The sequence below is a fragment of the Arachis ipaensis genome, chromosome B02 (genome assembly GCF_000816755.2).
Source record: "Arachis ipaensis cultivar K30076 chromosome B02, Araip1.1, whole genome shotgun sequence".
NCBI lineage: Eukaryota > Viridiplantae > Streptophyta > Magnoliopsida > Fabales > Fabaceae > Arachis > Arachis ipaensis.
This window is the reverse complement of record NC_029786.2, coordinates 49,248,333-49,262,543: the sequence shown is the minus strand read 5'-3', so window position 1 is coordinate 49,262,543 and position 14,211 is coordinate 49,248,333. Positions and strand designations below refer to the sequence as shown.

General features: G+C 35.8%; 1 protein-coding gene and 2 long non-coding RNA genes across 3 annotated transcripts in view; 2 read left to right on the top strand and 1 right to left on the bottom strand.

The window, feature by feature from the left end:
• On the top strand, positions 860-3,270 carry LOC107628322. Its single transcript, XR_002357402.1, has 2 exons — positions 860-1,339; positions 2,416-3,270. It is a non-coding gene; the product is annotated as an uncharacterized LOC107628322 (long non-coding RNA).
• Positions 4,484-14,211, bottom strand: part of LOC107625280 (pentatricopeptide repeat-containing protein At5g55740, chloroplastic) — a 12,794-nt gene continuing 3,066 nt past the window's right edge. The window contains exons 3-6 of the mRNA XM_016327890.2: positions 13,081-14,211; positions 11,410-11,554; positions 11,078-11,316; positions 4,484-4,713 (exon numbers count right to left, since the gene is read on the bottom strand). The exon at positions 13,081-14,211 is cut by the window's right edge and continues 41 nt beyond it. Of these exons, the coding sequence (XP_016183376.1) occupies positions 13,325-14,211 (887 nt within the window). The 3' untranslated portion in view covers positions 4,484-4,713; positions 11,078-11,316; positions 11,410-11,554; positions 13,081-13,324. The remainder of the gene's footprint in view (positions 4,714-11,077; positions 11,317-11,409; positions 11,555-13,080) is intronic.
• Positions 5,226-5,913, top strand: LOC107625281. Its single transcript, XR_001617155.2, has 3 exons — positions 5,226-5,456; positions 5,557-5,634; positions 5,749-5,913. It is a non-coding gene; the product is annotated as an uncharacterized LOC107625281 (long non-coding RNA).

Below are 14,211 nucleotides of genomic sequence, written 5' to 3'. Positions count from 1 at the left end.
TAATAAGGATTAATTAAGTGAGATTAATCCATCATGATTGTCATAGTTGTGGTTATGACAAGGAAATGATTCCCTAGCTCATCCCGAGTCAAGGTTCCATTTATGTTTTAAACCATACACTCCAATCATTACACACCATTACTTGTTCATATTACATAGATAGTTCTTAAATTTGTTTATTGGTTCATTAGTTGCAATTTTGATTGTTCTTTTATTCCTTTAATTGTTATTTCATTATTGCGAATCCCCTTGATCTTGCAACCAAAAATTGTGCGCTTTTGGTTACTAGTTCCTTGGGAAGACGACCCGGAATTCTACTCCCGCATTATATTGGTTTTAAATTGTGACATCTCTAATTTAAACTTTGGTTGTAAGTCACCTTGTCAGTTGGGGCTATACATGCAATGCTAAATCCTATTTCTTCTCTTTTTAAGGAGAGATTTCCTAACCGACGATCCGGCACACACCATGGAACAACATTCAAGATAAATGGTCAAAAAAGGAAGCCTTATCACACTCTTGCCAACTTCAACAAGGAGATAGAGGTGTTCCACCTTGAGGATGTCTCGGAAGAAAAACATTAAACTTATAACTGTCTAATTTAAGGACGTTAAAAAAAAGTGCTTGGTAAGAGACTCCACCATAATATGGTCTTTCAATTTTATTTTTTGTATTTAGTTGAATTTGTTGATTTTAGTTGTTTTCCGGAGAAAAAGGCACTTATGATGTAAATATCTTAGTCATAAGTGACTTTGTTTAAGCATTTTTTTAATTTTAAGTCTGACTGTTTTTGCGTACGCGGCCTGTTTCTAGCGTACGCAATTCTGTTTTTTTACCCGTTCGCATACGAAGGCACTACCTGCGTACGTAGAACCTCAAAAAGTGAGTTTTGGCTGCGTCGCGTGCGAGATTTTTGCTCGTTCGCATACGCAGGTGTAAAAAAAAAAAAGAGAAAAGTATAATTTGAATTAAAAGTGTGGGGAAGGTTCGAGCCCGAACCCCTAACCGTCCCACTCAATGTCTCTCTTCTTCTTCCTCCTCTCTTCGTCTTCTTCAAATCCCTCCATTCATTGCGCCACCGTCGACCACCATTACCGCCGGCTCTTCTCCCTTTCTATCTTTCTCTTTTCTTCTCCCTTTCTCTATTTCTCTTCCCTTCTCCCTCTTCTCTCAACCTTCACTGTTGCAATCCCTTCTCTCGGTGACACTTCCGTCAGCGACTCCACCGCCACCATTCCCAGACCACCATTGTTGGCCGCAGCTCTCCGTTCCCAATCCGCAGCGCCCAACCCTCTTCCTTCATTTCATTTTCCATTCGATTACCCTTGCTCTATTTCAGGTTCATAGTTTACTTCATTTAGTTTTGTCAATTTCACTTAATTTCATTTAATTTACCTTATTTAGTTAGTTTGATTTTCTGCTTAGTTGATCCTAGGTTGTTAGGATAGGTTTAGTTAGTTAGAATTGCTTAGATTGTTTGGTTTAATGGCTGCTGCTCTAGTGCTGTTTGTTAGGGAAATTACATGCTAATCTTGATGCTGATTATTGTTGTTTAGCTATTATCGTGTTCAATTTAATGTTGCTCTGAGTGTCAATCGTTATTCTACTGCCATTTTGGTGTTACTCTGCTGCTAACCAATTTTATTCATCATGGTGCTAAGTGCTGCTATTTGGTTGCTGTTATGCTTAATTTGACAATGGACTGATTGGTCATTAGTTATCTTGATGTCGTTCATGCTGATTTTGTGATTATTTTGCTGATTGACCAATTGAGTTCATCACATTGTAAATTGTTGCTTAGTTTTGTGCTATTTGGTTTGGTACCTGATTTGAACAACCTTAGCATGTTAAAGTTGTTTGTACTGCTCATTAGCAAGATTGGTGCATTGTTACTAAATTGGTGCTTATCTTCATTTGCCCCCAATTGTGTATAACTATTTTTGCTGCTGAATAGTGTTTGTCAATTGTTATGTTGCTTGTATCCCTTCTTTTGTTTATTCCGAATTGCTTTCACTGCCTTATAAATCAATGTGAATCATCAATGTGAATTACATGGTTGGCCACCATGTAACTTCAATTCTTTACCCAAGTTTTAGCAATTTCAGATTCATAGCGATGTGCATCAAGCTTTCTTGAGTTGTGATTGTCTTATATAGTTTCATATTGTTCTTGTTTTGATGCAAACTTCTCAAGTGCGAATGTATGTTGCATGTGCATCACTGTTGAATTGTTATTGATTCTCATTTGTTAAAGCATCATATTTCCCGATTCACTGTTGATTGTCTATGTATGATTGCTTGTACTACATGAGTTATGTGATGCTATATACTGAAATTCTGCCTGTTGCTTTTGTGTTGTTTACTGTTTATGTCTTGCCTTGGCTTTGTTGCTTATGAATTGTTGATTATTTTTCAGGATGAGAACCGGCAAAGGAGTTCGAGCGAGGGATCCGGCAAAATATGCAAATAAGTATTGTGAAACACAATTCCGCTTATTCAACCAGCAAAAGAAACTGCACTTTGAAACGATCCTCAAGCTAGACAAGCTTCCACCCGACCTCCGTCGAATGGTTAATGAAAACATAAGAGTCGGGGGTGGGATTTCTTGGAGAGGAACTTGGTGGATATTAATGAAAACTAGGTCGTGGAGTTCTATGCTAATTTCTACTCCGCAACCCTGAAACTGTGCTCTTGGGGAGAAAGCGAATTCCGGTCACTAAGAGTACAATAGCTGAGATACTCCGGATTCTCCCGAAGCTGAAACAGGTGTGGCTATGACAAGGCAATTCAGAACAAAGCGATAAACCTCTTGGATTGGGGCAAGATCTTGAAGATAGCAATTCCGGACAGTGAATGGATCTTGAGCAATGATCAAAAGGAGCCCATTAGTATCCTGCTCAAGCAACTGACCCGTGAGGCTCGAATTTGACAACAAATCCTAATCAACCTTGTCATGCCAAGCTCTCACAAGACCACCATATCTGCTGATTTGGCGATCTTGGTGTGGACTATTTTGGAGGGAGAACCTATCTTCCTCCCGAAGATTATTAGACAGTCCATGTGGTAGGGGTGTACATGGTTCAATTTTTTCTATAAATTGAACTGAAATTACACTAAACCATTTAAAATGGTTTAGAAACTGAACCAAACTGTTTTGTCACATAAGAAACTGGTTTTAAACTAGTTTATAATAGTGCACCAGTTTAAACCAGTTCATAAAAATAAAACTGGTTTTTAAAAAAATCAGTTTAAACTGATTTATAGGTTAAAACTAGTTTTCACACCCTCTCTCCTTCTCTCCCCTTCTTCTCTCTCTTTCTCTCTCTCCTTCCACTCTCTCTCTCCTTCCTCTCTCCCCTTTTCTCTCCCTTCTCTCTCTCTCCCCTCTCTCTCTCTATCCTCTCTCTCCCCTCCCCTTCTCTCTCTCTCTCTCTCCCTCTTCTCTCTCTCCCCCTTCCTCTCTCTCCTCTTTCTCTCCCCTTCCCCTCTATCTCTCTCCCCCTCTTTCTCTCCCCTTCCTCTCTCTCTCCCCCCTTTCCCACTCTCTCTCCCTTCTCTCTCTCTCCCTCTTTCTCCCCCCTTCCTTTCTCTCTCTTCCTCCTTCCTTTCTTTCCCGCTAAAAATTGTCAAATTTGTAAAATTATAAACTACTTTATGCATATTATTATACACAATAAAATTACCAACGAATATAAAACAGCCAATTGCAAATGACTGAGTTACAAATGAGCAAACCGTTAATTAATCAAAAACAAAATCGTTAATAATTGGCAGAATTTATTTATTTTTAGTGATCATGTTGTATTGATACCTTATAAATTATCTCTTGAAATAGATTATTGAGTTTAGAATTTAAAATTAAAACACTCATACATACGTGTGGTACAAAATTAAAATTTCCTGCATCTTAACATCAATGTCTTGCTGATGTGGACTCTCTAGAAGTAGTTGTAAATATTAGTCATCAAATAATACACTTATATAAGTTTTAATTTCTTTTTGAAATATCTATCCTCATAAATGCCAAAAAAAAAAACACTACTTTTAGTATTGTGCTCATCTAAATTGCAAATTGACCTGAAGACTTGCATACAATTATAGACAGAGTAATGCTATATACTTTATTGGTTGGGTTGAATTGTCTTCTTCCTTGAAACCAAACATTAAAAGTAGAATCATAAAATATTCACATACTAATAAACTAAAGCATGGTCTTATTTTTTGTTCAATGACAACATTCAAAATATGATATAATATGCCACTAACCTAAATGAAGTTAAAATAAACTAATTCAAATCTAACACAATTTTGGCCCATTACAATAGTCTAATCATCTTTAAGAGAAACACATTAATTATAGAAAACTAACAATTAGTAACAAACAAGCAATAAGAAAAAAAAAGTATATTACCTTGTTCAGCTTTTTCAATTAGTCCTAAACTTGTACATCCTCAACCAATGCAAACAACTAAACAACACTTTAAAAAGGAAAATAAATAAATAAAATGACACAAACTATGAAGTAATAAATACATCATTACATGCTAACACTAACAGGGTTACTTAGACCTAGTTTGGAACTTACTTTTTCTTCAGCAGTTCTCTCTTTAGAAAACAGAGAAACACCTCCAAAAATTGAAAGCCGCAGGAACCAGTTTGCAAGTCAACAATGCAAGGGCATTCTAGAGTTCTCTTAGCTTTCACCTCATCTAGTCTACAACAACATCAACAATAAGCAAATGTAAGAGTACTAGCAGTGAATGAATTAAAGTGTAAATTGGTCACTATTAAAGTGAATAATTATCCAAAGTCAATAACCAATGTGGTTCAACACACTTAAATATTTTACAGTATTTAGGAATCCAAATTGAACCTATGCCTAATTAATGTTCCGTTGAATCAATATCTCAATTATTAGATATTCCCCTTACTTCAGAACTCAGATTAACAAGTATATAAGTCTAAAACCGTCTCTATCAATCACCAATTCATTTATATACATTTATATAAGTCTAAAAAATAAACTAACATGGGTGATGATGGGTCTGAATTCTACTGCATCTACATTCTATGGTACCATGTATGCCACATAAATTTTATTTCATTTGCATTGAACTAGCATATAGCACAAGCAGCATAACAAAGGTTCCTTCCCATTGTAGCATATATAACAAAATAAACAACCATTATTGAACAAAATAAAAAGGATTATTTTCATCCATACTTTCATTGATATATATTTAGCTAATATTTGAGCCTGATTCGCAGCTGTCCCTGGTTTCTGAAGTGAAAAAACCTGCAAAACTGCCATCTAAGGTGCAACCAATTTCCTAGGTTCAGCTATCTCAGCACTCATATAACAACTTAAGATTCTTTTGAGTGGGTAGAGGCATGGTGATTCCTATTGTTATATTGCAGGGCTTGAAGGAGCCTGGATCCTTGCACCAAGAATACGAGGTATGCAATTAGTTACCTGCTCAATTCTATACCTAGTCTTGATTTTAATAACAGTTTTGTTTATATGCAAGTCTCTTATTGTATCTTGACATTTAACTAGTACAAGAAACCGGCCAAAGAAGCAACGTGTGGAAAGCAGTATCGATGCGTCCTCATAACGCAGCAGGCCTATATGGTGGTAAGTAGAACCAAATTAAATCTAAACTTACTTTGCATTAGTTTGTTTTGTAGTTGCATCCTTTGGTAAACTAGATACTATGTGAATTTCACAATAATCTTGTTTTTGACACAGGAACTCGGACATTAGATGAAAATGTGCTGTTGGTTCTCCTGATTGATGCTTAAATTCTCTTGAAACATTTGCTAACGTTACAAAAATTTATATCCCCTCTATGATGGAAACTTCAATTGTAAGTAATATTGGAAGAACAATTCCAGTGGGGCCCTTATTTGCTATCTGAAAATAATATAGAAACGGTGAAACAAATATTCTTCGTATAAAAAATAATCTATCCATTTAACTATTTTCAGTCATAAAAGGATTATTAAAGTTTATTTGCTTTTAACTTCAAGAGAAACATAATTAACAGATAATTGTTTGACTTCGCTTGGTATTCTCTTTCATTGTTTTGTTATGTAATTCTCATAGGTGAGTTATGTTTCTTCTTGAAGTTAATGATCTGCCATGGTCCATGGAAGTACGCCAAATACTTAAAACTTAAAAGTTATATCTATATACAGAATTTTGTTAAAATTGCTCATAATCTATGACAGAATAAGAACAAGCCAAACAAACAATAACGTTAAAACTTAGAGCAACTGAAACTAAGCTGCAGGGAAATCAAAATTGAAAGATTGTCAAATTGGTCTTTTGTGAGTTAGGTTTTGGTGAACAAGCTCAAAATCTTACTATAATCTTTTACTAAAAGCCATCCATTTTGCTTCCGTTTCCTCCAACTCCCAAACACAAAATTCTTGAATCAATGGAGATAAATATATATCATAAAATACTAAAATGCCATGAACCTAAACATACCAAAATAAAATCAAAATGCCAGAATCCAAAAAAACAAAAAAGCTGCAATAATTAAATTAAAATAGAAATAGGTAACTGTAAAAATGGCTTACTAATTGACTATGTAAAAAAGTATTGTCTCCCCTGCTTCCAATCATAGTAAAACATAAGAGAAAAGAAATTACCTACTGTGTTAGATGGCAGCAGCAGGGGTTGGTAGCGACGGTGATGATGGTGGTGGGTTGGTAGCGGCGGCAGCAAGGGAGAGACGAGAGAGGAATGGTAGCGACGGCAGCAACCAGCAAGGGAGAGACGATACTGTGTTAGAACTTGAAGTTGTAGAAGTTGACGAGTGACGACAGTGAGCGACGGCGGCAACTAGTTCGATGACGGCGACTCTGACGGCGGCAGCGGTGGGTTGATTGCGGCGGCAGAAGAGGAGAGACGAGAGAGGATGTTGAAACGGCGATTAGGGTTTTTGCGTTTTTCACATTTTTCAAATTTTTGAGTTTGGAAGATTGAAGTTATTGATGTGAATAAACCAGTTTTGATTGGGTTTAAAACTAAATTGAACCATAAAAACTGGTTTTTAATAAACTGGTTTTTATAAAAAACTATGGTTTCAATTCAGTTTTTTATTTAAAAAAACTGGTTTATTTAAAACAGTTTCAATTCAGTTTCAGTTCAGTTCAGTCAAACCAGTTTTTTTGCACACCCCTACATGTGGAAGGTGCACACCGTCACAAGGAAGAAGGCAGCCTTCCCATGTCTTGTCACTGAGATGGCCACAAAGGCCGGAGTTGTCTGGGCTGACAACGACTTCACCCCTGGAGTTCCTAGTAAGGAGAAGTTCATTCCTTACGGGAACTGGCTTAAAGAAGAACTTGGGAGTCGGAAGCGAAAGCGTGGCACCCTATCAGCAACAGACCAGCCATCCACATCAGCACCAGCAGCACCACAGCCTTCCATATCCAATGACATAGGAGTGTAGATTCTGGAGCAGCTGAAGCGTATGGAGCGCCGGATCAACAGGCGCTATGAGAATATTAAACTGCAAACCCGGGATTGGGATCCGATGATAGAGGAGCTGGATACCCCAGAGGAGCAGTCCGAGGACGAGGATGAGGCTCGGGCTGATGGCGTCGAGAGATCTCCGCCAGCCTAGCAGGACCATTTACCATCCCGTTTCCCCACCTCCATGAGCTTCTTTCTGAGCACCGAGGACGGTGCTAATTCTGAAGTGTGGGGAGGTCGGTCGTCCGACCATTGTCGACGCTTCCTTTGGGTGATGAATTTCCATTTTAAACATCTCAGTTTTACATTCTGTTCGTTTATGCTTCCGTTTGATACTTTGTTAGTTTTTTATTTATCGCACTTTAACCTTGACTTTTGTATATATGCTTTTGGTTTTAATTGTGGATTGTGATGAGAAAATGAGTTGATTGCACCTAGTTGATTTCCTAGTTATATGATGAAGTGGTTTGTTTGAAAACTAGGAAATTGATTTAGGATTATTGAAAACTTGCATCCAACCACAATTGCATAGACATATAATAATAAGCTTAATCAAATAAGGATATTTTCAGCTAGTATACCAAAAGTTTTCATTATTTAGTATTTTGTATATATATTTTACAATTTGAAAAAAAGAATCCAATTTTTTTATAACAATCCAAAATTTGATTTGAGTTAAAATTTTTATTAGAACTTGCTTGAAATATTATGGAACATATTTGATGAGCTAGAACACACTAACATGTGAATTTTTTAGTCTTAATGTATGTGGTTGCATCATATCAATCACTAATTCCATTCTTGTGTGTTTCTCCTTCTATGATTGTAATATTTGATTTGTTCAATTCTTTATATCCATTGTTCTATGTATAGATGCATTTAAATGATTGAGGCTCTCGTTTCAATTAACTTACTTACCCGGTTAGCTTTTTGTATATACATATTACAATTTGGAAAAAAAAAAGGGGAAAGAAAAGAAAGAGAAAATAATAAAAAGAGGACAAACACCCCAATAAAAATTAGTAAGAACAAGGCATATGTAGTTTAAATTGCAAAGAATGCATGATTGTGTAAAAGGGTGAATTGATGAAGGGGTGGGTTTGTTTTAGAATTGTACACGTTGCTATATGTGTTTTGTGTTTTGTGAGATCTTAAGTTAATCAAAGATTCAAATTTTAGCTCACTTTACCATATGCATCCTTTACAACCTTTAGAAAGACCTCATGATATTTGTATACATACATGAAATAAGTGTTGATTGTTAGATGAAAAACAAATTTTAGAAAGCATGATTAGAGGAGAATTGAGTAAATCGACCCTATACACTTGAGCGACTAGAAAGTATACACATCCGTTGAGGGGTTAGATTGCTCGATTTTATGCTTCCACCTATTACTATTTCCTTCTTGCAAGTTGTGATTTCTTTGCGATAACTTGAATCAATTCTTGGATTTGAATTAGTTGTTTTGCTATTTTCTTTAGCCTTATGTTCAGGTGTGCTTCCTTGAAAATTGAGTTATTTTGATTAAGCAATTGCATATAGTTGATTAGATAGCATTAGGTAGAATAGTGCATGTATTGAAATAGGTTGCATTTAGATGGTTGCAATGAGTAAATATTGATTTCCAGTTCTTGTCTTTTCTTTGATTTTAAGCATGAGGGCATGTCTGGTTTAAGTGTGGAGAGGTTAATAAACCATAATTTTGTGGTTTATCTTGTATTGAATTGAGTGGTTTTATCAACTTATCTCGCATTTATTCACTGAATTTTGCATGTTTTTAAGAATTCCTCCTATTTGTGATTGAATGATAAAAGTATGCTATTTGAAGCTTAAATTGATTGATTCATTTCACTATTTCATTCCATTTGGTGCCTTGACATGTGTGCTCAAGTGTTTTCGTTATATAGAGTAAGATGGCATGGAAAAGTGAAGAGGATAGCATGCTAGAGTGAGGAATCATGAAGAAATTGCGAGCTTGAGGTTTTGCTGGTCCTGCGTACGCGAGTGTGTGGCCGCGTATGCAACCATGTGTTTTTGTAAGCTCGCGTACGCGAGCATCTGGTCGCGTACGCAAGTCAATCAAAACGTGCCTCATTAAAGAGAACATGTGACTCGCGATTTCTGAGGGTTTTGGACCCATTTTCAAGCCCAATCTGAAGCCAATTGAGGAGAATGGATACGGGTCAACCGAAAAGCAACCGAAGACACAACACACCCAATTAGATAGTAATTAGCTAGTTTTTTTGTTCTTGTTTTCTAGAGAGAGAAAAACTCTATCTTCTCTCTAGGTTTTTCGTCGGTTCTTCATATTTCTGTTAGTGCAATTCGACTTGGATCTTGTTTACTTTCAGTTTTTTTCTTAAATTAATAGTTGTTATTCTTGCAATTAGATAGTCGCTTGTTAATATTTTCTTATGAGTGAATACCCAACCCGACCCCTAACAATTACTTCGAAAAAACTACGAGGCCCCCAAACAAAAAAAATACCCTTCCCGGCTCCTGATCTTTACTTTTATGGAACTGATTAGTCCCTGTGCCAAAAAAAAAAACATTGACATAGCGGTTAATCAATCCCATAAAAATAAAGATCAGAGGCCGAGAAGGGTATTTTTTGTTAAGGGATCGTTGTCTTTCGAGGTAATTGTCAGGGGCCGTTTAGGTTTTTTTCTTTTCTTATTGTTGCTTACAATCCTAGTTTGAATATTTGCGGATTTTGTTAACCTTGAATTTCCATTAATGCATTGATGACTTTATGTTTCATAAGCTTTATTTGAGTTGCCATTGTTGATAATTGTTAGTGAGTAGCTTTAATTTCCATTTAATTTTGCAATTTAGTCATGTCTTTAACTATTGCACACCAAGTGTTTGACAAAATGTTTTCTCTGGTTATGGAGTAGTTTTCTATACTCTTGTTCTAGGTTAAAGGGATTAAGTGACCTTGAGTCATTAGGTCTAATTGAATTGATGATTTGAGAGTCTATTTTAGTCAATTCGATTCCATTGACGCTAGTTTTCTACTAAACTAATTGGTAGGTAAACTAGGACTTATGGGATGATATTGCCTATAACTATTTGACTTACTTGAATTATAGAAGTAGACTTAATGAGATTGATTCCTCACAATTGTCATTATATAGTTATTAGACAAGGATTGTGATCCTGATCCCCATACCTTAGCCAAGAGTTCTTTTGCAACTTATATTTGAAAACCCAAATCTCATTTACTCGATTCTTGCTTTAATTATCTTTAGTTGTCTTGATCTAATTTCTTGCAATTTAAGTTTCTTGTATGTAAAGCTTTGTTAGTTTAAATTCTTGTTTATGCCTATATAATATGTAAGATGTAAGACAATACTTAAGACCCATCACATCCTAATCTATGATCTAGATTATTTATCTTCGCGTAAATTCTGCTAAACCAATCATTTAGATATGTTATCAATTTAATTATAATCTTAGTATATGCACTACTATGGACTTGAGAATCATATAGAACAAGGAGCATATAGTACTAGGAGAATCATAAAACCATAAAATGAAATCAATATTAGCATAAATAACCAAACACATTTAAATAAATTGCATACGTACTTGAGAATCAGCTTCATATTCAGTTTCAATTTCATCCAAATTTGCATGGATGTTTCCATTCACTTGCAAGTCGGTCAAGTTTGCTTTGCGCTTAGCATCCAAGTAGCAAGTCAGTCAAGTCTGCTTTGCGCTTAGCCTCCATAGTAGCAACTGCTAGAGCTATCTCTACCGAATGCTACTCTCAACTCTCCAAAATGTGGAAAGAGTTTGTTGCAGAGGCCATTATCATTAGGATGGGACTGAAATTAAAAGGAAAATAAGTAAGCAATAAATATTAAAAAGCTAAGACATATAAACTTGTACTTACGAAAAGTTGAGAATTTACACTCTACCATTCATTGGAAATTTGTTACTCCACCACAATCATTTTATCTTTATCGTACTAACAAAGCCACTCCTAGCCATACCCACCATCTCAACTATTACAAAGTATTGTCTCTTTAACAATTTCACCATTGGTTCAATGTGTGGATTAACCTGAACATAATAATTCAGAATTCAGAACACAACAAATAATTCTACTATCTAGTTATCAAGCAGGAAACAACTCTCATCTTCTGTTTGGGATCATGCTGTCAAAATAGTGAAGAACCGATGTCTTATTAGGTACAACATCAAAATCAAAAGCAAAGGGAGAATCAAAGCAAAACATTATGGCATGAGGATAATTACTATAAGATAAATAAATAATCAATATATAATATAGTTATTATAGTCATCTTATTTTGTATGTATTACCTAGAAGCTGCTGCTAAATACATATACTGCCTTTAATTTGCATTGCAATGTACTAGGTTCGTCAAAAAAGAGCAGTCCATGTCCATGTGTACCAAAAATAAAATCCGGAAAAGAGAAAACAATAAGTCTTAAGAGCATTCTGTCCCTCATTATATTGTTCTTAATCAATTTAAACTATTAAGTCGAGTGATGTGATGAATTTAAAATAGCAAAACTTCTAAAACATATGATGCCTACAACTATGGAAAACATATACACCCCCGTCCAAATCAAACTAATATATGCTAAGCCAGCAGACAGGCACCAGTTCAATTCTTCCATTGTTTGGGACCCATTCTTTGAATCAAAGCAAATGTATTGATTTTGATGCATCACTAAATTTTTAAGATATAACAGAAGCAGCAGCATCCATTATTGCCATCATAGTCAATGAGGATACATCAGCTACATCGAATTATACATTGGTGATTGTAATCATTTCAACATAAAGCAAAAGTTTGATTACCATATCTTTATCTTAATCATGTTAGAAGTGCTCCGATATGCTTTTTGACTTTATCTAAAATGATATTTTGTTCTCCAAGTTTACGGCTTAAGAAAATGATGGCACCTATGCAGGTTGACGAATTGCTAACAAAATGTCTAATTAATGAATATGCATGGTACAAGTGAAATGCTTATATGTGGATTTGATGAAAATATTAATATTATGATCATGAAAAAGAAAGAAAGAAAGAAAGAAGAATATGGGCATTCAAAAAGTTGATACATTAAAAATGCCAATGCACCACAAACTAGGCCTCTATGGAACACAAATACAAATGACGAAGTTAACTTTCACAATTGAAGCCTTTTGGGCAGGAAAAGTATTATTAACCCCCATAAACCATGTCAAAGAAAATCCCGAGGTAGATTATAGCTAACAATTGATTCATTGCCATTATTTTGAAAGGTCAATGACTTCCTTCCCAACCGTGAAGCAACTTCCATGCAAGATGCAAAACAATATTTTTCTAATATAGTCAATTCACTCAATACCTATTACAATAATATACCAAAACTTCAAAGCAAGAATATCCTAAATTATCACCACTCAAGCAAGGTTCGACAAAGTATATACTCCAAGCCATAAACAAAGAGCAACCATAACAGCAAGATCACTAAAAAGTAAGACACAAATGGGGCAACGAGCAAAAGTTCCACAAACCAAAATATATTCAAACCAACCGTAAAACAGGACATTGATTTGGGAAACAAGACAATACCTGAGAAGAAGCAGAACAGCAGAGCGACAGCAACAGGAGAGACAAGACAATGCAGGAAGTGACGAGAGGAGAAGCGGTGAATCGGAGAGACACAGGCGGCAACGGTGACAGCAAAAGCAGATGACTATCACGAGGCTACCTCTTTGTTCTAGGTTCTTTGGTACCATCCGATAACATTTAGCACAAGTTTCTTTCTTCCAAATGAATTTTGTAATATGATAGTCACTTTAAATATCCAATGTGGTCAAGTGGAGGATGTTGCCTCAGTATTATAAGGGCCATACTTTGTAGATTGAATTTCCAATCCCAGCAAATTCAATAGGATATAAATTTCATCATTTTCAGGGTGCGATCTATCACCAGCAATAAACACATGAAGTTCTTGTCCAACTTCAATCCAGCTACATCCAGGAATTTTTCTTAGGCCCTTCTCTTTCATTAGGCGCCTTACAATCGATACTTTATCCCATCTTGCTTCAGCTGCATAGACATTTGAAAGAGCCACATAATTACCTGCGTTTTCCGGCTCCAAATTCAGTAACCACTTTGCTATACGAGCTGCAAGTTCGGTCTCCTGGTGTTGTCCACAAGCTGTAAGCAAAGATCCTAACATATGTGCATCTGGATAGGTTGCCATTGTTAAAATAACCCTAAAAGCTTCATCCCATTGGCCGTCATCAGCAAGCAGTTTAATTAAGCAGCCAAAATGTTCCTCATTTGGCTGCATATGAAGTCCAGAGACCATATATTTGAAAACACCTAAAGCTTCATTCACCAATCCTGCATGGCTGCATGCTGATAATACACTTGTAAGAGTTATGTGATCTGGTACCATACATTCTTTCTCCAATTGTTTAAAAAGAGTAAGTGCTTCCGTAGCTTGACCATGTGATGCATAGGCAGATATCATTGCATTGTAGACAGCAATTTGTTTTCTGGAACACAGAGTGAAAACACATACTGCATATTCCAAATTTCCACATTTTGCATACATGTCTATTATAGAGGTTGTGACATGAAGAGAGAGAAACATGCCACTCCTCATTACATACCCATGTATTGCCTTTCCATATTTTAGTAATGCCATACTTTTGCATGCTAAGAGTGCAGAAGTTATGCTTATGCTATTAG